This window comes from Typopeltis vanoorti, chromosome 3 (genome assembly GCF_054136105.1).
Source record: "Typopeltis vanoorti isolate ZY-2024b chromosome 3, IOZ_Tvanoo_1.0, whole genome shotgun sequence".
Lineage (NCBI taxonomy): Eukaryota > Metazoa > Arthropoda > Arachnida > Uropygi > Thelyphonidae > Typopeltis > Typopeltis vanoorti.
This window is the reverse complement of record NC_143551.1, coordinates 126,853,410-126,877,651: the sequence shown is the minus strand read 5'-3', so window position 1 is coordinate 126,877,651 and position 24,242 is coordinate 126,853,410. Positions and strand designations below refer to the sequence as shown.

The following is a 24,242-nucleotide window of genomic DNA, read 5'->3' as shown; positions in this document are numbered from 1 at the left end:
GAGAGATATTAGTCAAAACACTAAATTAACTGTATACAAGACAGTGATCAAACCCATTTTAACTTATGGATCTGAGAACTGGGTTAGAAATAAAACTCTAGATCAAAGACTGGAGACCACAGATATGAGAATTCTGTGAAAGATTAGGGGACCGAACTGATAACATCAATGTGTGTATCATATTAAAAATGAGGATATTAGGAAAGAACTTGCCATTGTTAGTATTCTGGAATATGTTTGTAGAGCTAATCTCAGGTGGTATGATCACTTAAATAGAATGGAAGAGGAAAGATTAGCAAAACAATTGTTCTTTTCCAGGTTGGCAGGAAAAAGACCCTGAGGAAGACCAAGATGTAGATGGATTGATAGAGTAGAACTGTCTTAGAAGTCAGAAATATAAGATCTGATAATATTGGAATGTTGACAGATAACAGGCTATCATTGCAGACAAATTATGAAGACTACAACCGTGTTAGAAATAATTAGTTTAATTGACCAACATTTGACCTTCATATTAAAGTCATCATCACTTATACATATATATACAGAGACAAGCCATATTACATTTCAAACAGTATGCAAAAGAGACAATGATTTGACCAATGGTTATTCTACTGGCCTGAACTCTAGTAAAAAAAAAAAAAAATAATAATAAAATAAAATAATACATTAGAGCTATATTCCATTTATAACATTATCAAAGAACAATTTCATATAGATAGTTTTATTACAGCAAAATTGGTGCCCTAATAGTTAAAATCCTGGATTACGTGCGGTCCTATTTATAATTAACTCTTAGATGGAAAGGTTATGTGGGTAGAATATGTGCCTTCATATTCTTGGGATTTTTAGACCATCATTATTGTTAAGGTTAGGGTGGTTGATGAGAATATAGCAGACTTCCTTAAATTTACTTTCATACCACGTTTTTTGTGTGATGCAAACAACAGCCTTTCCAGTCAGTTCTATGTAGAGTATTCAGGGCATGATCAGAAAGGCTGGCATTACCATAGTAGGAGTTTATGTGTATATATATTGGCCAGTATGTGTAGGCTTTGGGTAAACAGTGAAGGAAAGACTGCCAGAAAGAAGACATGTGACAAGTGTATCTTGAAAAGGAAGTGTGTTCTGCCTTTCAATCTCAACTGTGAATTATATGCATTTGTATTGTTTGTTTAGGTGGCTGAGGAAACTGCCTAATATCTGGCAGCCATGGGACCAGACAGAGAAAACATTGTCAACATATCTAAGCCAGAGTTTGGTTTTAAAGGAGAGGAATCTAGAGCACGTTTCTCAAAAGATTCCATATAAAAGTTAGCAGTTGGGGAGTGATAATGGTTAGCCCATGGCTGTGCCTTCTTTTTGTAGGTAGAAAGTGTTTTGCCACTCAAAATAGCCAGAATGTAGTACGTGTGCAAAGATCGCTGTGATATCAGGAGGGAATTTGTCCTGTAAAAGAAGAATTGTCATCGATTGGGATATTTGTGAAGCTTTGCTTTCATTGCACCTGTTCTTCTTCTTCAACCTTTTGGTTCTGTCCACCGCTGGACGAAGGTCTCCCTCATGATTTTCCAGATCACTCCGTTTTCTGCCTCTCCCATCCATCTCACTCCTGCAATTTGTTCCAGTTCATCCCTCCACCTTCTTCTCGGTCTTCATCTTTGTCTTGCTCCATCCATTGGTCTCCACTGTTGTTTTTCTAGTCCATCTCCCATCACTGCATCTGGCAATATAGCCAGCCCATCTCCACTTAGCTTGTTTAATGTATTTTACAATATCCATGACACATGTTTATGATCTTATCAAGGTATTTGTTTTCCTATCTCTTAATGTTATTTTTAGCATACTTCTTTCCATGCGATGTTGTGTTGTTCTCAGCTTTTTGTTTTGGGCTTCTGTTCAAGTCCATGTTTCTCCTCCATATGTTAGGACAGGAAGTATGCATTGGTCGAAAGCTTTCCTTTTTAGACTCATAGGGATGTCACTTCTGAATATATCTCTCATTTTCCCATAAGCCATCCATCCAAGGTGAATTCTTCGTTCACTCTCTTTTCTTTGGCACTCCTCAAAGGATAACAATTGGCCCAAATACACATATGAATTAACTTGGTCTATTTCGTGGTTTTCAACTTTAACCATTCTATGGTTAATATATTTATTCATCATTATTTTTGTTTTTTCTCTATTTATTTTTAATCCAATTACTCTGGAGGCTTCATTTAGCTGATTTAACCTTTCTTCTAGATCTTCAAGATTATCTGCTATTAGGACAATATCATCTGCAAATTTCAGATGATACAGCATTTCTCCATTTATGTTTATTTCTTTTGTTTCCCAATCAAGACTTCTAAAGACTTCCTCTAGTGCAGCTGTAAATAATTTGGGAGATATGGTGTCGCCTTATCGGATGCCTCTTTGTATTGCGAACTTTTCACTGTTTTTATATAATTTAATTACAGAAGTTGCATTCTTGTAAATATGTTTTAGTGTTTCAATATATGGTCTCTCAGTTCCCTGGGTTTCAAATGCTTTTAGTGTTGTAGATGTTTTAACTGAATCAATTGCTTTTTCATAGTCTATATAGGCCAGACATATAAGGGTTTATTGTATTCAATTGATTTTTCAATGAGCTGTCTATATAGGGAAAACAAGACACAATTCCTGTCTGAAAAAAAGGAACATAAACAGCACATTACATTTAATAATGGTAGCCTTTCTGATCATGCCTTGAATACTCTACACAGAATTGACTGGAAAGGCACCTGTTGTTTACATCACACCAAAACGTGGTATGAACGTAAATTTAAGGAGGCCTGTTAAATTCTTATCAACCACCCTAATCTTAACAATAATGATGGTCTAAAAATCCCAAGAATACAGAAGGCACATATTCTATCCACATAGCCTTTCTTCTAAGAGTTAATTATAAATAGAAGTGTAAGTAATCCAGGATCTTAACTCTAAGAACTCATGTTAAATTAGGACATCACTTTTGCCATTACAAAACTATCTATATGAAATTGTCTCTGATGTTGTCATAAATAGAATATAGCTTTAATGTAGTTATTTTATTCTTATTTATTTATTTAATTTTTTTTTTCCACTTGAGTTCAGGCCAGTAGAATAATCGTTGCTCAAATCATTGTCTCTTTCGCATACTGTGTGAAATGTAATATAGCTTGTCTCTGTATATATATCTGTATACTCCAGATGATGACCTTAATATGAAAGTTGAAATGTCAGAAAATTAAAATAATTTTTTCTTACATGGTTGTAGTCTCCATAATTTGTCTGAAATGAATGCTGATCCCCTTGCAACATTCAAGGAAAAGAAAAAGATAACAGGCTAATCTGAAGGAAAATTGTTGATAGGAATGCATGTACTGATAGTCTGTGCATATGTTTTTGAAAGTCGGTAGATTCACTTCCTATAGTAAATAGTTGCTCAAAACATTAGTTACGAGGAGGGAGTGCTGAAAAGTTTTGGTAAACACATAGAACAAAAATGATATTAAAGCAGCTCATATTACAACAAGAAGGAACATATCTTAAAACTCTTTTACCCCCATGTTTCATCAAATTATAATAATTTGTTCTTTTTGTTTTATGATATATAAGAAGACATGTCAGAGGTTTTGAAGAAATTCGAAGACACAGAAGTGCAGGCCATCATAAAGTTTTTTGTGCTGCAAGAAAAGTCAGCAACCTTAGTCAGAAACTTGAGGAGACTGTGCCCTAGCATATCCAACAATTACTAGATGGATGGCCAAGTTTAAAACTAGGCATCTTGAAACAATGGATGCTCCCAGGTCAGGAAAACCTTCCACAGTGATCACACCTGAAAACATTGATGTAGTGCAGCCATGATCTTTGATAATAGACGAATACCAGCCATAAATCTTGCAAAGACTCTGTGGATATCCAGGGGATGAGTTGGGGTCATTATCCACCAAAATTTGGACATGCAGAAGCTCTCAGCATTGGTCCCCAAATGTTTGAATATGTGTTATCATCTCAAGGGATTTTGAGAAATCAGGTGCAAATTTTTTTGGTTCATATTGTGACTGTTGGTGAAACGTGGCATCATCACTATTACCCAGATACCAAACAACGGTCTTTGGAGTGGAGACACAAAGGTTCTCCACAGCCAAAGAAGCCAAACCCAAAAAGTTAGCAGGGAAGATTCTTGCCATTGTCTTTTGGGATGTGGATGGTGTAATCCTTACCAAGTAACTAAAAAAAAAAAAAATGGTGAAACTGTTACAGCAACAGTTTATTCAATAGCTCTGAAGGAATGAAGGTGGTATGGAAGGAAAAATGCTGTGGAAAAAGCAGAGGCATGTTGCTTTTGCAGAACAGTGCACCTACTCACAGTGCTTATGAAATGCAATGACAATACACAACTTAGGCTTTCAATGTCTGCCTTACCCACTCTGTTTGCCAGACCTGACTCCATCTGACTATTTCCTATTCCAAAATTTAAAGAAAATTGAAAGGAACAAAATTGACCACAGATGAAATCATATCTGCAGCTAAGGACTGGTTTGTGTGACAAGAGAAAAAAACTTTTTTCTCATAGGATTACAAATGATACAGCAGCATTGTAACAAGTGTATAACATTTCATGGTGAATATGTAGAATAATATGTAAGTTACATGGTTATACCTCAATTCTTTCATGATGATTATCACAACTTTTCAGCACACCATTGCATATGATATACATGGGACATTATTCAGAGCAACATGTAATCTTCATGTAATTTTTTAGAATTGAGGGATACGCAAGGAAGTGGTTCAGTGTAAAATCAGGTTTAATCCTTGTGCCTGAAGTATCTTCAGGACTGAGGCAACGCATGGTAAAGGTGGACCATGCTCTCATCACTCTTTGTCTTAGTATCTTCCATAATGTAAAGCACATCTTGCAGACATATATAATATTATACATTAAGGGAAGGGCCACTACCCAGACTGGTTTTGACCTTTATTGAATGTTCAAGTACAGGTCAAACTCCAAAAACTCAGCGTTGTTCCCCTCAGTAACCGGCTCACCCAGCCACTGAGAAGAACTCTCAGCGTTAACTCTACCCTGTGGCAGGCTCACCACCACCGAGCAGAGCTGCTCATTTGCTCATATGTCATCTGAGGGGCAACAGCCATACCTCAGTTAAAACTTCATGGGCTACAGCATTGCCATTCATCACCCAAACTTCCAACCAGTTTCGACCTTTATTGAGGTCTCGTCAGTGGGAGCCAGACTCAGAGGTGGTGATACTAAGGTGGAAGCAATGGAGAAGTCATATTTACCTATACGAGTTGCAAAAAGGTGTTTCACCTTATTATTAAATTACTCTGGATTTAGAGAAAGATGTTGGAAGTTTCTTTCCACTTGGCTAGACTATAATAAATTTAGTTCAATCCTTTTTCCAAGTGTAAGCAAACAAAGTTTGCACCTTAAGTATCTTCAGGACTGAAGCAACTTGTGGTAAAGGGGGACCAAGCTCTCATCACTACTTGTCTTAATATCTCCCATAATGCAAAACACGCCTCCTTGCGGACATGTATAATGCTATGCATTAAGGGAAGGGCCACTACCCAGACTGGTTTCGACCTTTATTGAGGTCTTGTCAGTGGGAGCCAGACCCAGAGGTGGTGATACTAAGGTGAAAGCAATGGAGAAGTCATATTTACCTATTTGTCTGGGTAGTGGCCTTTCCCTTAATGCATAGCATCATACATGTCCGCAAGGAGATGTGCTTTGCATTATGGGAGATACTAAGACAAGCAGTGATGAGAGCTTTGTCCACCTTTACCACAAGTTGCTTCAGTCCTGAAGATACTTCAGGTGCAAACTTTGCTTACACTTGGATAAAGGGTAAAACTAAATTTATTATAGTCTAACCAAGTGGAAAAAAAACTTCCAGTAAAATCAGGGGTAAGAATGGATTGCTTATTACATTTCTGTTGTTAAATCATCATCTGTTTGGATTATATTATGAAGTGATATCCACCTTCTTATCAGAATTGTAGATGTTAAACTTAGCTATTTACTTTATGGTAGATATTATATTCATCGGTAAATATGCAAGCCTTCACAAGCGTTATCTGAACTAATAATGCTATAACAAATTTGTTATGAAAATCAGCAATAAAAAAAAAATTATGAAAATAGGCAGAATCGGAAGACATTAATTGCATTCTCTTTGTTAAACCTAGTGAATGGTTTATACATATCAACTGTTTAGGTGCAGTTTTTAGTGAAACGGCAAATAAAATATGAAAATCAATTAGGGAATAAGAAAAACTAAATTGATTACGAGGCATTTGATCATGGAATAAGAAAAGCTGATAAGATTAGAGCCTTTTGAACATATATGTAACAAAAAAAAAGAAATTAACTCAGACACTTTGCTTACAGTACTCTAGATGGTGCTCAAACCAGTTATATCATGAAGGGTGGAAAGTTTGGTTAGAAGTGAAACAGCAAATAGAGGAGAATGGTAAGCAAAATTAGGAAAGTGCAGGGAAAAATTAGGAATGACATAAGTGGCAACATCAATTAAAAATTAAGATATTGAAAAGGAACTTGGACATTTAAGAATCCAAGATGGCATGGTCACTTAAATAGAATAGGAAAAAGTAAGGAAGTTGATCTAGTAAGTGTTTTGTGCCAGAATGGTAGGAAAAAAGACTTGGAAGAAGACTAAGATTTTGGTGGACGGATGCAGTTAGTAATGTCTTAGAACAGTGATTTTCAACCTTTTTCATAATATGGCACACTAAAAATATATTTTAATTTTTTTGATGATATGGCAAAAATAGGCATAATTTTGATTGATTTACACACACAAGAAGATGGAAGACCAGACACTAATAAATAAATGTGCAAATTACGACATTATTTCTTTCAATTAATTTGTTTTCATAAATCTCGTGGCACACCTGAAAACCTCTCGCAGCACACCGGTTGAAAATCGCTGTTTTAGAAGACTGAAATGTAAGTATCTGACAGTATTGGAGACATAAATTTGGAAAAAAATTAACATTATAAATTTTGGAAGAAATTAATTTGAAATAAAATTGTCAATTATAAGCCATTCATAATGAAAACTTCAATTCTTTTGGATTATCTTTTGAGTATGCTTATCAAGATATGATTATTCAGTGTTCTTTTACTCTTGACTAACAAAAGGTATGTTAATTTTATAGCAATAGAAAATTTACATATGAAAATAGCATTGGTTGGGTTATATGGAATTATGGGTGAAGCAACAATGGCCAGTATGTGTATTAATTGTTTATGTTCTTCCGGCCAGTGTGCCTGTTTTGGGGATAAACTCCATTTCTAGAGGAGAAATCTTGCTACCTATGCATAAAATAAGCTGGCTTGCCATTGAAAAATCCTTATAAAGGCTCTTCTCATCCTAGACGAGATTTGAATGCTGGTCTTTCCACACACAGGTCATTGTTATCAACTGATCTGTGGAAGCTCAATGTAGCGAGAATCTTCAAGTTGACAGCAACACCAAAAGGAATGCAGCACAGTTGAATCCAAAAGACATAATCACTCTCCTGATAGGTACCCTTCAGGGATGTACAGGATATGAGATTACTACATGATTAACTTTACAGTAATATTTATTTCCTATCAACAATTTTCCTCCAAATTAGTCTATCAGTTTTTAATATAGTTTACTCTCACATACACCTGCATCCGATCCTAATAGGATTATGCTTAACTGGTTCTCTCATGCACCTGCACATGAAAAAATATACAATTTTTAAAGTGCCTACATTATCCATTCTGTAGCACATAGTTTAAGATATATAAACTGAAATATCTGTGTTACTAATTACAATTTATTAACTTTTTCTTCACTATGTTCATGTGTGATTCATAGTACTTTTGTGGATTCAGCACTTACCTCTTCATCAAAGCATGTTACCTTAGATTAGCTCTGCTCACACATTCTTGAACGCTAACAACGTGTTTTTTCCTTCCTGAGATCATTTTTAATATGATTCTTCCATTGATCTGTTCACTGCTAATTTTTCTCTAGGAACTCTAATATCTGTGGTTTCTAGTCTTTGATCAACAGTTTTCTTTCTAATTCAACTTTCAGATCCATAAGCTAAATTGATTTGAACACAGTCTTATATATTGCTAGTTTATAATTTGACTAATATCTTTCTTAAATTTATTCAGCTTGCTCTCCAACATACCTTTGCTTATTTTATTGTCTATTTCCATATTTAATTTGTCATCATCATCAACAAATTCCTGACATGTACCCTCAAGGGGTGTACATGATATGATAGTACTACATGAAAAATTTACATCATTACTAACTTCCTATCTACAATTTTCCTCCAAATCAGTCTGTTACTTGTCAAGACTCCAACATTATTTTAGTGAAGATGACAAATTTAATTTGTCATCTTCACTAAAATCCATGCCTAAAAACTGAAATATTTTACTTTTCTTTACTGGTCCACCACTGAGAATGCAATCGATGTTTTCATATATCTGCCTATTTTCAGAGTACTTGTCCTTTTTTTGTTAATTTTAATGCTGATTTTGTTACAGCTGTTATTCAGTTTTGTTATTGAATCCTGGAGACCTTCACTGGATTTATTTATTTATTTATTATTTATTTGATCTGTATAAAGCCAAGAGCTCTAAAGCCAAGTTTGATATCTCTGATTCTGATATCACATTTAATGTCACTTACTTTCATAATGTAATCCACATAAACGATGAATAAGAGTGTAGATAAGAATGCACTCATGCTTCACACCTGATTTTACATCAAACCACCTTTCTATGCATCCTTCCATTCTAATTGCTGACTTACAATTACATATCGACAACATATTGCTCTGTATAATGCTCTATTAACTCCATATAATTGTAGTGTTCTGAACAGCTTATATCTTTGCATATTGTGGTTGTTTTTTCAGAAGTTTATATTCCCATGATTCTCAATTTGTTATGAAGTAAAAATTTGTTCTTGACAACTTCTCCAAATTTATCTTCCACAATTTTTCTCAAGTATGTTTACACAAATCTTACCTGGAATGCTTAACAGAGAATTAATATGTAATTCTCACATTCAGTTTTATTTTTATTTTTATAGATAAGAACTATAAGATCTCTGATCTACTTATCTGAAATTTGACCTTCTGACCAGACCTTCTGAATTATATAGTTTAGCCACTCTAAGACTTTTATGCTTCGATATGTGAGCATCTTTGGTCAAATATGGACTCCATCTACTATTACTACAATATAATGTCAGCTGGAACAGATAATATTCAAATATAATCAGAAGTACCTATCAATAATCGACAAATCAAGTATTGATATGTACTCCTACATTCCTCTTGAATATTTCTAGGTTCCATCACTGTTTGTTTCCTTTAAGTCTGTCAAAATAATTACTCCAGACATCTGGAATAACATCAGTTTTTATGTCACCTTTATCATCTCCGGTACCTTTTAAAGTATTCTTCATTTTGAAGCTTTTTTAATAGCCTCTAGAATATTTTTTCATCTACCTAATATCATCATCAGTTTTCTGATATGTACCCACAAAGCATATACAGGCTATTATGACAATACTACATGATTAACTTTGCATTAGTACTAATCGATCAACAATTTTTCTCCAAATTAATCTATCACTCCACTTGTCAGCACTCCACTATTGTGATATCTAATACTTCAGTCATCTAGGCCACTTTTGACTGAATCAGTCCACCTAGATCTTGGCCTTCATCTGGATCTTTTTCCTGCCCTCCTCACATTGGACACCTTTTGCTAGCCTTTCCTCTACCATTCTGTTTAGTAACTAAAAACCATCTTAGGTTAGCTCTGCTCATACATTCTTAAATGCTAGCAATGTCAAGTTCCTTTCTAATATTTTCATTTTTAATATGATATTGCCACTGATGCCATCTGTTCACTCCTCTAATTTTCCTCCTGATATTAGTTCTAATTTTTCTTCATTCTTACCAGTCGTCCTGAGACGTTTATTAGTTATTGTTCATGTTTCTGTGTATTCTCTTAGGAAACATCTGCTCACTTACTTGCTAGGAACTTTCAGTATGCTTTCTTCTTCCTATGACTGCCTTCTTTAATTTACTATGTCTACCATTTATTTAGTTCTGAATATTTTCTATCCATGCAGACAACTTTACCATCTGTCTCTTCCTGAGTCATCAGTGTTTTCTTGTTTTCCACTGACACCTTAAAGTTTGATTCTTGTTTTTGAACTCTCATTTTTTTCTTGAATAATATTTGTATAGTTGTCTATATTTCACATGTAAAACCTGGTCAACTTAATTCTTTTTTTGAAACTTTCTTACATATTTTTCTTTTCATTATGATATTCATTTTTATCTTGTATGAAACTAATTGATGATCACTTCCAGTTTCAAATCTCCTGTATAATATTCTTATATCAGTAATATAATCATAGTGATTATATTACTGAACGTTTAAATATCATTAAAACTTCTTTTTTCTTGTATTTTCTCTCTATGAATTTGTGCACTTCTTTATTCTGACGACAAATGCAAGAACCTTGGCTGACAGATTGCCAAGAAGATTCAGTTTATGTTGAAAGGAATAAAGGCAATGTACAAATTTTCTCACCAACAAGCGAAATTATGTACTTTATATGTAAAATTTTCCAACTGTTGTAGTTTCTGCTTTAAAAACTAGAATTTTCATAAATGAAAAGCTACTTTTCCGACATTTAATATTTTTTTTATTCATGCGGGGTTTCTCCCCGTTCCTCGACCGCCCCTTACGACTGGTTGAACCCTCCTTATTGATTATCCTATTATTGGAATAGATTCGCCTTCTTCTGCATTGAGAGGTCTCACATCTCTGGTTGGACAGTATCTTGAAACACAGTGATGATTAATCTATGCTCTGAACAGAAATCAAGCAGGTGTACTTGCCATTATTATTAGCTTTTGTCCTTTTCTCAAAATTTTCCCAGAGCATTTCCTCTCCTGCTGTTTAGATCTAGAACAAGGACTTGCTTTTTAGCTTTCTTTGTTAGCTGCCTTCTCTAATGACTCAAAAAAATTACTCCACTCCTTTATTAGGAGAACATTTTGTGCAACCGTAGACTCAAATACATTTTATTGTTCATTTCACCATTTTGAAATTTCTTTCATTTCTTTCATGAAGTTGCCTGTTAATTTAGAAAGTTTACCTTTGTGTTGAATGCTACACTTTTCTACAGATTTCATTTCTAATGTGAAGGACCTGTGCCTTCATAGCCCTGACATCAATGTTTCTCTCTGTTCACCAGCATTCCATTTGATGCAATTATCTGCTCGCTAAGCATTTTCCAGCTGGATACCCTTAAATTATTTGACTTCTCCTGGCAAATTAATCTCTATAAAGAAGTGTTAAGGTTGTTAGTCACCACTCTTATCTAATGATTTCATGGAATTCTTGGAAGAATGACTCTTCACTATTATCTCTACCTTTACTGATGATAGGTTCATTATTTGACTATGCTCCAATGAAGATTTTTTACTAAAATCAACAACTTTGATCTTAGAATAAAAATTTTCATTAGGAAAAGAAAATATGGAGTCCTTCCTTTCTTAGATTCCCTTGTAATGATCTCTCTCTCAGCTTTTCTGTTTACAGGAACAGAATGACACATTCTCCAGAACTCAATGCAATACCCTTCACAAAAATTTCGAATTGTCAAGACGATTGCCATAGAGCACTTGTCATCTGCATTTCTGAGGACAACTCTCAGACTTCAATTACTATGCATTAAAGAAAACTATATACTAATTGATTGCTTTTGATCCAAATTACAACACATCTGAGATAATTACTTTTCTACTGATAGATCATAAAATAATGATATAAGATAATAAGAGAATTTCCATTCCATATATACGAGGGCGGTCTGAAAAGTTCTCAGCCTCGACCATAGATGGCAACACTATCGGCAAGATTTTTTTTTCTAAGTTGGTACATCTGTCATAAGCATTCTTGTGAAATTGCAAGTCATTCTATCAAGTAGTTTGTTTTATACAGCTGTCTGAAGCAAAGGTGTCTGTATCCCTTGAAATGGATAAAATTGAGTATCGTGCAGTTATAAAATTCTTTGTAAAAGAAGTTTTAATGAAATGAATTTCTTTTTGCAAAAGAAATTCATTCAAAGTTCATAAAAGTTTATGGGCACTCTTCTTCTTCGTTTTCGACAATTAAGAAATGGGCTGCCGAGTTTAAACGTGGCCATACCAACCTTGAAGATGATCCACATGAAGGATGTCCAAAAAAGTGTAAAAACACCAGAAATCATTGATCAAGTGTACGATATAGTATTGGATGACCAGCAAGTTAAAGTGCATGAAATTACTTAAGACTATAGGCATTTCAAAAGAACATGAAGGATATATTTTGCATGAAGAATTGCAAATGAAAAAGCTTTGCGCAAGATGGGTGCTGTGCTTGTTCACAGCAGATCAAAAACGTACTCGCATGAAAATATCTGAACAGTGCTTGGAGCATTTTAACAAGAATAAAACTGATTTTGTGCATCGATTTATTACTATGGATGCAATTTGGATTCACCATTACACACCAGAATGCAAACAGCAGTCAAAACAGTGGACAGAAGCCATTTTAAAAGTGATTTTAAAAGTGCTGAACTTTTGCTCTTTCAGATGGGCATGGTATTTCAAAATCATATTCATTGTTGAAGCAACCTGATCTGGTTCACAAGCAGCAGAGGACGATCTTTTGTCTGTTAATATATATATATTTTTTTTATCATTTTCCTCTCTAAATCAATTTTGTTATGCTTGCAAGTTGACCCTTAAGATTTATTGTTGCTTTGTGACTGTCCACTTGTTTGTAAAGAAGATAATGTAATGGGAAATATTGAAAATTATTATATGTTGCAGTGCCAAAGAAGACAAAGTCATTTCCATCAGCAAGAAACGTCATGGTATCAGTGTTTTGAGTTGCATTTTGTTTATTAATTATCTTGAAAAGGGTAAAGCAATAACTGGGGAATATTATTCTAATCTTTTAACCTGACTAGACTAAAAAATTCATGAGAAAAGAACTGATTTGCAGAAGAAAAAAAATCATCTTTCATCAGGACCATGCACCTGCCCACAAAGGTGTTTTTGCAATGGGAAAATCTAGGGATCTGCACTATGAATTGTTGGAACATCCATCCTATTCACTAAAATTCTAAAATTAAAATTCTTCCTTGCTGGTCAGCATTTCTCTTTGAATCAAGAGGCAGCTGTAGAAGGGTATTTTGCAGATCTTACTGAGAACTACTACAGGGATGAGATAATGGTGTTGGAGCATCGCTGGAACAAATGTATTAGTCTTAAGGGAGATTATGTTGAAAAATAAAAATAATTTTGAAATTATAAATTCGTTTTTTCATTGTTAGACCAAGAACTTTTCAGACCACCCTCGTAAAAGAAAATTTTTGAATGAATCTCAAAAATTTATAATTTAACTTCCAGAGAACTTTTAAGCCAATCAACAAGATATTGTCTATCCTGCCTTCCACTAAAGATAGACTTCCTTTCTTGTCTCACTTGGGGGGATACCAAATTTGTGATTGGTGTTGATTTTAAAAGTGCTGAACTTTTGCTCTTTCAGATGGGCATGGTATTTCAAAATCATATTCATTGTTGAAGCAACCTGATCTGGTTCACAAGCAGCAGAGGACGATCTTTTGTCTGTTAATATATATATATTTTTTTTATCATTTTCCTCTCTAAATCAATTTTGTTATGCTTGCAAGTTGACCCTTTAGATTTATTGTTGCTTTGTGACTGTCCACTTGTTTGTAAAGAAGATAATGTAATGGGAAATATTGAAAATTATCATATGTTGCAGATGTCATTTAGCAATAATGGCAACTGACGGAACATAATATAAGTACTTTGTAGGCAGATGCCTACAAAGGGGAAGGGGTATTTCCATTTTAAGCATAACATGATGGTTGGTTGCTGCATGCTCTTTTGCATATACTGATCTACTCTGTTTCAAGCACAACATAATTTATGCATTTTGGAATTTTTTTTAATGGCTAATTAAAGAGGTTGCATAAGGTTAAGTTCATGTTGGTCCTGAATTATGTAAGGGAAATGACTAATTAGAAAAGTTATTTCATGATGTATAAAAATGACCATCTCCAGTTGTAATGATGTATAATTATATAGAATTTAATTATATATGTGATTGACAGATGTACATTGTTGGTTCCTGTAGGTTTACACCCTTCCCAAAAAAGTGTAGGAAAATTGTTATAGATTACCAAGAAACAGTTGGTTACAAAATACTTTTTTTTTCTTTGCATCAAAGAGAGCATTAAAATATGAACGAAACATCAAGGTTTATATTTTAATTTTTGAAAGAGTAATGTATGTATATATTTCTCTCTCTCTTTCTCTCTCTCTTCCCCCATCCTCTCCCCTTCAGTTATAAATATATGTTTTTTAATATTTTTGGATTAATAAATTGTGTTTGGCTTATGAATTTTCTAGTAATTTAATGTGGATTTCATAAATTCAACAGTCATACAATATTTTTATGAAATTGTAGGCAACAAGCAAGTAACTGTGAAAATGACACTTCCTTGGAAATTCAATGTAACAATTGAGTATGCAGTTACATCTAATTGGCCTCCAGAAACAGCTTGGTGAGCTCTAATTTTATTATAGTCATAATTTTATTGAGTTATAATTTTATTCACACTCATCTGAATTTATGTCGGATATATATTCATATAGAATTTTTATTTATATAGGAATTCTGTCTGTCACAATTTATCAGTTAGTAGTGATTATGGATGATTACTTAACTTGTGGCTGTAAGCAGAATTTACTTGACTGCATGAACTAGAAAAGTATTTATTTGATAATTACTTTATAGAAATATAACTCAAGGCAAGAATTTTCAAGCAGTTTTGGCTATTTCCCACATAACAATGGGTCATTCAAATTAATTTATTAGTCAGTAAAGCACATGGATCCTCAGCTTGTTGTGATTGTCCGTATGACTGGAAAGAACTGGTTTTGAATCCCATCTAGGATGTGAAGAGCCTTATATATATTAGTCAGAACTTTTCAGTTGAAGGCGGTAGGATATTTCATCCCACGAAACAGGCAAACCAGCCAGAAGAACACGTTCAATCGATAGCCATAATACACTATGCAGATGCAGATCGATAAACTGCCTTATTAGAGCATTAGTTAGGTTTAAAAAGTAACCAAGTTATTTGGCCATGACAGGCCATTGAGCATAGCATGCAACAGACATGGGAAATGGGTCAATAAAATAGAAGTTGAATTCACTTCTGTTTAATTAACAACAGTGATTTTATCTATATCTAAACTGGCAGTAAACAAATCTGTTGTTTTGTCAACAGTCAGCACATGAAAAAGAACTGACTCTAGTTTTTTTAAATTTTTTTTTTTTTTTTTTATGCACTGACTGTTTACAAGGCATCTATTTGCTAGATCTGGTCAAATGCTTAGGAAGGTTTTTGGTGCACCACTCTAAATGTGAGAACATTATTTCATGGTTAGTGCAGCGTTATTAGCAGCCAGACAGATGAAAAGTGATTTTCAGGGAACGGAAAGGCCAGTAATGGCTACTGCTTAGTGTCAGTCCAAAAAGCGAGATCTAGTTTTGACTCTTGAGCTGTGCAATAAGAGGAGATGAAATAAGGGTATTTTGAGTGTGAGAGAGAGAGAGATGTGTTTTGGAACTATTGAAGGTTAATTAGGTTGTCATCACTTCACTGAAGTATGATATTGAGATCAGTGTTTAGAGCACTGGTGGAAGATCTTGATGCTTGAGATATTTATGCACTGCAAAAGTTTGTCATATGAGTAATAGAAGTTTGATGTCAATGAGAATTGGTTATGTAGTATATAGGACGATGGGTAAAATAACAGTCCTGAGGACCACTTGTGTTAGGGAAAATCTGCAGAGAGAATACCCTCCACCTTAAACAGTGAATAGCATGAGAGAAAATGGGTGATCCAATACAGAAAAGTTTGCCAAGAAGTTCTCATTATCACACTGTATCAAATGCCTTGGAAATGTCAAGTGCCAGCACATTTTTTTTTTCAACCTTTTCATGCTGTGTGTATATGTGCATATGTATGCAGAGTGGGTTTGGTAGGCAAGATCTGCTATATATCTTAACTAATGGAATCCTTATCTTTGATGTTTGTGTCACTGATTAGTCGACAGTTCTCCAAGTGTTTGAAGAAGTTAACCATTGTGGGTTTAGCTATGGTTAACCCGCAATGAGAGTGATAAGCTGATAGATTTTATTTATTTATTTTTTATTTTATTTTTAGAATTGGCTGAATATGGACTTGCTTTCATGCTCTGGGACAAATGCCAGCTATGTATAAATAGGATGTAGAAACAATCAAGAATCAGGAGCACATCTCTTGAGCACAGTTGATGGGATACTGTCAGGCCTAAGCAGCCTTTTTGTTATCCAGGTTGTTTGATTCTTGTGATTTTTTGTTTTTTGAAAACAACAAAAGAAACCATTTTTAGAATCGGCATCAGCTATGAAGCACTCTTCCAACCTCAACAAGTATGGTTGCATTAATTTACCCAAGAATTACTTAATTTACTCTCATTTTAATACTGGATATCCTGACTTCTCTAAATTAACTCTATGGTTATCCAACCATAGAGGGTGTGCCTATCACAGTTATAATTGTGCTCTGATGATACTAGAATATCAGTGAAATATCATCATCAAATTTCTGACATGTACCCTCAAGGGGTGTACAGGATATGATAGTACTACATGAAAAACTTACATCATTACTAACTTTCTATCTACAATTTTCCTCCAAATCAATCTGTTACCTGTCAAGACTCCAAAATTATCAGATCTTATGTTTCTATCTTCTAAGGCACTTTTTACTGTATCAATCCACCTATATGGTCTTCCTCTGGGTCTTTTTTCCTGCCAACCTGGCAAAGAACACTTGTTTTGCTAATCTTTCCTCTCCCATTCTGTTTAAGTGACCATACTACCTGAGATTAGCTCTGCTAACAATGTTAAGTTCTTTCCTAATATCCTCATTTTTAATATGACATTGCCACTGATGCCATTTGTTTACCCCTCTAATCTTTCTCAGGACTCTCATATCTGCAGTCTCTAGTCTTTGGTCAAGTGTTTTATTTCTAACCCAGCTCTCAGATCCATAAGTAAAAATGGGTTTGAACACTGTCTTGTATACAGCTAATTTAGTGTTTTGACTAATTTCTCTCTTATTCCATATAAATTTATTCAGTTGACTTCCTACCATACCAGCTTTGTTGATTCTATTGTCTATTTCCATATTTAATTTACCATCTTCACTAAAAATTGTGCCTAAGTAACTGAAATGTTTTACTTGTTCTATAGGTTCTCCATTTACGATGCAGTTGATATTTTCAATGCTTCTGCTTATTGTCTTTATCTTTTTATTGCTGACCTTCACATCAAATCTATTACAAGAGTTATTCAATGTAGTCAGAATCCTGCAGACTTACAGATTTATTTAGAAGTATATCATCATCTGTATAGATTAAAGAGCTGAGATTAACATCTCCAATTTTGATATCAGGTTTAATACCACTTTCCTTCATAATGTGATCCATATAAATAATGAATAACAGTGGGGATAATGTACATCCTTGTCTGACACCAGATTCAGTGAAATATTATTATTATTACCTAAGAAAACTATTTAACAAAATAGTTATTGAAGAGAAATTTCCTAAAGATTGGAAGATATCAAAAATAATTCCATTGCATAAAAAAAGTGACAAATGATTATGTGATAACTATAGGCTTATCACATAATCATTTGTGTCTACTTAATCATGCTTACAAGATTTTCATCCATATTATACAAAACTGAATTAAATCTATAAAGAAATCTTAGAAGAGGAACAAATGTGCTTCAGAAGTGGCAGAGGAACAGTTGATACAGTTTTAGTAATACAGAGACCAGCAGACCTTACAATAGAAAACAATTCTATTCTTTATTGCTGTTTCATTGATTATAAGCAGACTTTCAATACAATAGGTAGAAAATGCATGATCAGATTCCTTGTAAAAACTAACATATATCCCTATATTATTAATCTCATTAAGCAATATTATTAAAGCACAAAAGCAATAGCAAAATTTAATAAAATGGAAACAGAAGAAATATATATTGTAAAAGGGGTTATGCAAGGCTGTCCCCTTTCACTATACTTATTTAATATATATATATATATATATATATATATTAGTAATGTCATTGAGGAAGCTGTAAAAGAATGTACTGTCCTCTCTAATGGTATAGTCCTTACTAATGGTGAAGATGATCTGAAATCCATGATGAGCAAAATAAGCCAAATCAGCTATAAATATAATAGTATAAATTTTACTAAAATCAAAATAATGACAGTAGAAAAAGAAAAGAAACTAGTTAACATTTGATTTTGATAATAAATATATTGGACAAGTAACTCAGTTTAATTATTTGGGATCACTTATCACTTTAGATCTACATTATATGAAAACAGTAAATTATAAAATAGGTTTAGGTTAGTCTGTAATAGGAAAGCTAAATAAAATTTGGAATAGTAATAAAATAAGTAAATAGCTGAAACTAAAAATATACTACTTTGTGGTATTGCCTGTGGTCTCTCTACGGATCTGAAAGTTGGATAACAAAGAAAATGAAGGGAAAAAAATTGCATGCGTTTGAATCCAAATACTTGCGCTTAAGAAAATAAACCAAACTAAATGGACTGAGAAAAAGACCAGTCACATAGTGAGGAATGAACTAGATTACAAAGAACTAATATTAAGAAAGCTGCTAAGATCAACAGCCTTCAGGCCATTGATCTTAGCAGTTGATGGAAGAGAATCATCATCATCATTACGTGACACCTCCAGGGAGTTCAGTCACTCATCGAGGAGAGGGCACATCTACTGCCCACCATCACGACTAGTATTTCCACAGACAATCACAAACATCCATGTCCACGGCAGGATTCAAACCCACCGCCTTTTGGCTGGAGAGCAGATATGCTGACCACTCGGCCAGCCAGGCTGGCATATTAGTGAGTTTAATGAATGTATTTTTTATCTCTTTATTTGTTTTATACCATAAAACATTATTATGAATAACCAATGAAGGTAATCCTGTACTATAGCAGAAAACAGCAGTTCCTTCCACAGATCATAAATATTTTGTCAAAAAATTCAGGGAAGTTTAAAAAATGCCATGCACACTACCCAGCACATTAGGTAATAACACATTATCCTACATCAAGTCTAATCATCTTGCAGTTTGATTAGTGAAACTCGGGGGAAAAAAAAAAAAAAAGGAGCTGCTGAGTTATGGACACTAAAGTCTCCTAGGAAGATTTCTTCTCTGTCAGGGTAAGAAGTCAGAGGTCAAAATGATTTTCAAAGTTAAAGGAATAGTAAACAGCAGATAAACAATACATAATCAAGCAAGGAAATCTCAAGCTCCATAATTATGGTCAAAAAGAGGAGTCAAGAAATATCAGACTGCACAAAAACCAGCAGGTATATCTTGTTATAGAAGTAATGACACTGTATAGATTGGATGTCTCCATAGGTGATGGTGCATATTCTGCAAATGTTGAAGTGGATGTGTTATAGCTTTTTTCTTTGGACAGCCATCTATTGCCTGTACTAGTGAATATATACTTAGAAGCTTTCAAAGACAAAGCAAATAAACTCCATTCCATTGAAACCAAGATAGTGGAAAAGATGTATAGATGACATTTTCATTTGGAGCTGTGGTCCAGATTCACTTTAAGAGTTATTAAATCATCTTAACAACCAACATCCTAGGATAAAGTTTACAGCAGAACCAGAAGTTCACTTCCTTTTCTTGATGTAAAACTTGCTCTTTCATTTGAAGAACTAAAAAATCTCCATCTACAGAAAGTCTGCACGTTCTGACAGATATCTTCATGCTCAGTCCTATCATTATTCACCTCAAAAGTTTGGTATTATTTCTACTTTAGGAACTGATGTGCATACTCTCATTAGGGATAAAGAAGAGATTGCAAAAGAATTAAAGCTGATTTTATCAATTTTTCAAAAGAATGGTTATCCTAAACAATCAATTTCTAAACTCTTGTTTAATCTCCTACACATTGTGCTGAAGAGAGTAACGTGATGTGAAAGGTTATATCACCATTCCATGTATCAGCTCTATTTCTAACAAATTGACAAAAATCCTCAAGAAATATAAAATTTGTACCTTATTCATTCCCTTAAGAAAGCTTAGATCCTGGCTTTGACCAGTAAAACCTAAACATAGTACTGTCTTTGGTGCAGTCATAATTCCCCATATTATGGACAAACAGAAAAATATCAATCGAGCTTTGTATGGAAGAACATCTCAGAGATATCACCTATAGTAGAATCAGGCCCACTGCCTTATCCAGTCATGTGCTTAATTCTTCTGATTTTAATGTTCATCAGTCCACTGTACACTGAGTAAACTGGGATAGATCCGAAATTATTTACAAATACTATGAAGAACTTGAAAGAAAAATCTTAGAATCAAGAGAAATTGCACTAAATCCTGTTCACCTTAATGTCAACCTCAGCTACAACCTGTCTGATTATTATTTCTGTGCTATTCAGCTAGGGCAGTCTTGAGACCATGTCCTCGTGCACAAGAACAGCAATACAGCTAGTTTGCAAATTCATTCTAATGTGAGCAGGCCGTTGATAATTTAGAACTTTGGTGATGTACCAAATTACCAAATTAATGTTTTTTTACGTATCTCTTTTTCTTCTGTGTATTATGCACCCCGATGAAGTCTTCTAGAACAGGGCTTCTTAAACTGTGGGTCACGACCCCAAATGGAATCGCATAACTGAATGTGGGAGTCGCAGAAAATTTGGCAACAGTAAAAGGTTTCTGAACGCGAAACAACCAAAAAATTAATTCAAAATCAAACACATAATGAATCCGAGCCGTTTCTGGCAGCACTCACCTGTGTTGTATCGCTCTACTTCACTGCAGCGTTGGTTCTGAACACACAATATGCAAACTTTGCACTGAGCATGCTGTCATGCCACGCCAACGCGAACGAATGCTGCCAGAAACACCTTGGCTCAGATTCGAGGCTATTGTATTATAATTCTTTATGTAAATGGTAAAATTATATGTATACCAAAGAATTGTTTTAAAATAAATTTCTTTATGATTTATTATCAGTAAATGTTTGATTTGTATACCTATTTTTATACCTATATACCCAGGGTCATGTAAAAATTTCTCGGGCAAAAAGGGGTCACGAGTGGGAAGCTGTTCTAGAAAGACGAAACTAGTAATACCTTTAAAAATAAATTTGTTATTTTCTGTTTTAACATTTGGCTATATGAGGGTGTGCCTGTAAAGTTGTGATAATCGCTATGAAAGAATTGAGGTATACCCATGTAACTTACACATATTCTACATATTCACCATGAAGTGTTATACACTTGTTACAATGCGGCTGCATCATTTGCAATCCTGTGAGAAAAAAGGTTTTTTTTTCTTGTTGCACAAACCAGTCCTCAGCTGCAGATATGACTTCATCTGTGGTAAATGTTGTTCCTTTCAATTTTCTTTAAATTTGGGAATAGGAAATGGTCAAATGGAGTCAGGTCTGGCAAATAGAGTGGGTGAGGCAGACATTGAAAGCCTAATTTGTGTATTGTCATTGCGTTTCATAAGCACTGTGAGTAGGTGCATTGTCCTGCAAAAGCAACATGTCTGCTCAGTTTTCTGCAGCATTTTTCCTTCAGTATCTCTTTCGGTTCCTTCACAGTTGTTGAATAAATTGCTCCTGTAACAGATTCACCTTGTTTTGAGGTACTTGGTAAGGATTACACCATCTACATCCCTAAAGACAATGGCAAGAACCTTCCCTGCTAACTTTTTGGGTTTGGCTTCTTTGGCCATGGAGAATCTTTGTCTCCACTGCAACCCAATGATGAATCCATGTTTCATCAACAATCACACTATGAGCCAAAAAAAATTTGCACCTGATTTCTCAAAATCCCTTGAGATGGCAATACATACGAGGGTGGTCTGAAAAGTTCTCCACCTAACAATGAAAAAAGGAATTTATAATTTCAAAATTGTTTTTATTTTTCAACATAATCTCCCTTAAGACTAATACATTTATTCCAGCAATGCTCCAGCACCATTATCCCGTCCCTGTAGTGGTTCTCAGTAAGATCTGCAAAATACCCCTCTATAGCTGCAGTCACCTCTTTATTTGAAGAAAAACGCAGACAAGCGAAGAAGATTTTTAGTTTTGGGAAGAGATAGAAGTCAGAGGGAGCCAAATCTCGTGAATAGAGTGGATTTTCCAACAATTCATAGTGCAGATACCTAAATTTTCCCATTGCCCAAACACTTTTATGAGCAGGTGCATTGTCCTGATGGAAGATGATTTTTTTCTTCTGCAAACCAGTTCTTTTCTCACGAATTTTTTCGTCTAGTCTGTTAAATGATTGGAATAATATTCCCTGGTTATTGTTTTACCCTTTTCAAGATAATTAATAAACAAAATGCCTTTAGCAACCCAAAACACCTTTTCTGCTGATGGAATCGACTTTGTCTTCTTTGGCACTGAACAACTGGCTTCTGTCCACTGTTTTGACTGCTGTTTGCATTCTGGTATGTAATGGTGAATCCAAGTCTCATCCATAGTAATAAATCGATGCACAAAATCAGTTTTATTCTTGTTAAAATGCTCCATGCACTGTTCAGAGATTTTCATGCAAGTGCATGTTTGATCTGCTGTGCGCAAGCGCGGCACCCATCTCGTGCAAAGCTTTTTCATTTGCAATTCTTCATGCAAAATATATCCTTCATGTTCTTTTGAAATGCCTATAGTCTTAAGTAATTTCATGCACTTTAACTTGCTGGTCATCCAATACTATATCGTACACTTGATCAATGATTTCTGGTGTTGTTACACTTTTTGGACGTCCTTCATGCGGATCATCTTCAAGGCTGGTATGGCCACGTTTAAACTCAGCAGTCCATTTCTTAATTGTCGAAAATGAAGGAGAAGAGGAGTGCCCATAGACTTTTATGAACTTTGAATGAATTTCTTTTTGGCATTAAATCTTCTTTTATAAAGAATTTTATAACTGCACGATACTCAATTTTATCCATTTCTGGGATACAGACAACACTTTTGCTTCAGATAATTGTATAAAAGAAACTACTTGATAGAATGACTTGCAATTTCACATGGATTTTTATGACAGATGTACCAACTTAGAAAAAAAAAATCTTGCTGATAGTGTTGCCATCTATGGCCGAGGCCGAGAACTTTTCAGATCACCTTTGTAATTCTCTCTTTTGGTACGCATTCAAACATTTGGGTGACCCACTTCGCTGCAGAGTCTTTGCAATGTTTTTGGCTGGTATTTGTCTATCATCAAGGATCATGGCTGTGCTACATCAGCGTTTTCAGATGTGATCACTATGTAAGGTCTTCCTGACCTGGGAGCATCTGTTGTTTCAAGATGCCCAGTTTTAAACTTGACCACCCATTAGCAGTTGTTGGATATGCTTTAGGGCCTATCCAACAACTGCTAATGGGTGGTCAGCAGTTGTTGGATATGCTTTAGGGCCTATCCCTAAAGCCTCTCACTAAGTTTGCTAAATCTCAGTTGCGGACTTTTCTTGCAGCACAAAAAACTTGATGATTGCCTGCAACTCTGTCTTCGAATTTCTTCAAAACCTCTGACATGTCTTATATATCATAAAACAAAAAGAACAAATTACAATTTATTGAAACATGGGGGGTTAAAGGGTTTTAAGATATGTTCTTTCTTGTATTTATATCAGTTGCTTTGATATCATTTTTGTTCTAGGTATTTTTCATAACTTTTCAGCCCCCAGATTATAAGGGGGGGGGTCCTTATAATCATATAAATTATTTTCCTTGAAACATGTACAATAGCTGTTATGATGTGTGTAACAGAGTGTGGGATTTTAATATAGTGAACAAAATGTTTATATAATAATGACAATGAAAATAAGCACTTTTGCATGAATAATGTGTCAGTAGTTTTCAGATGTTATATTTATATGCAAAAGAAAAATTGGATAAGAATATATATATATATATATATATATATATATATTTT

At 34.3% G+C, this 24,242-nt stretch overlaps 1 protein-coding gene across 1 annotated transcript in view; it reads left to right on the top strand.

Moving 5' to 3' along the window:
- LOC150108543 (KICSTOR complex protein SZT2-like) overlaps positions 1–24,242 on the top strand; it is a 1,022,772-nt gene that overhangs the window by 123,335 nt on the left and 875,195 nt on the right. The window contains exon 10 of the mRNA XM_090390485.1: positions 14,618–14,714. Within this exon, the coding sequence (XP_090246611.1) occupies positions 14,618–14,714 (97 nt within the window). The remainder of the gene's footprint in view (positions 1–14,617; positions 14,715–24,242) is intronic.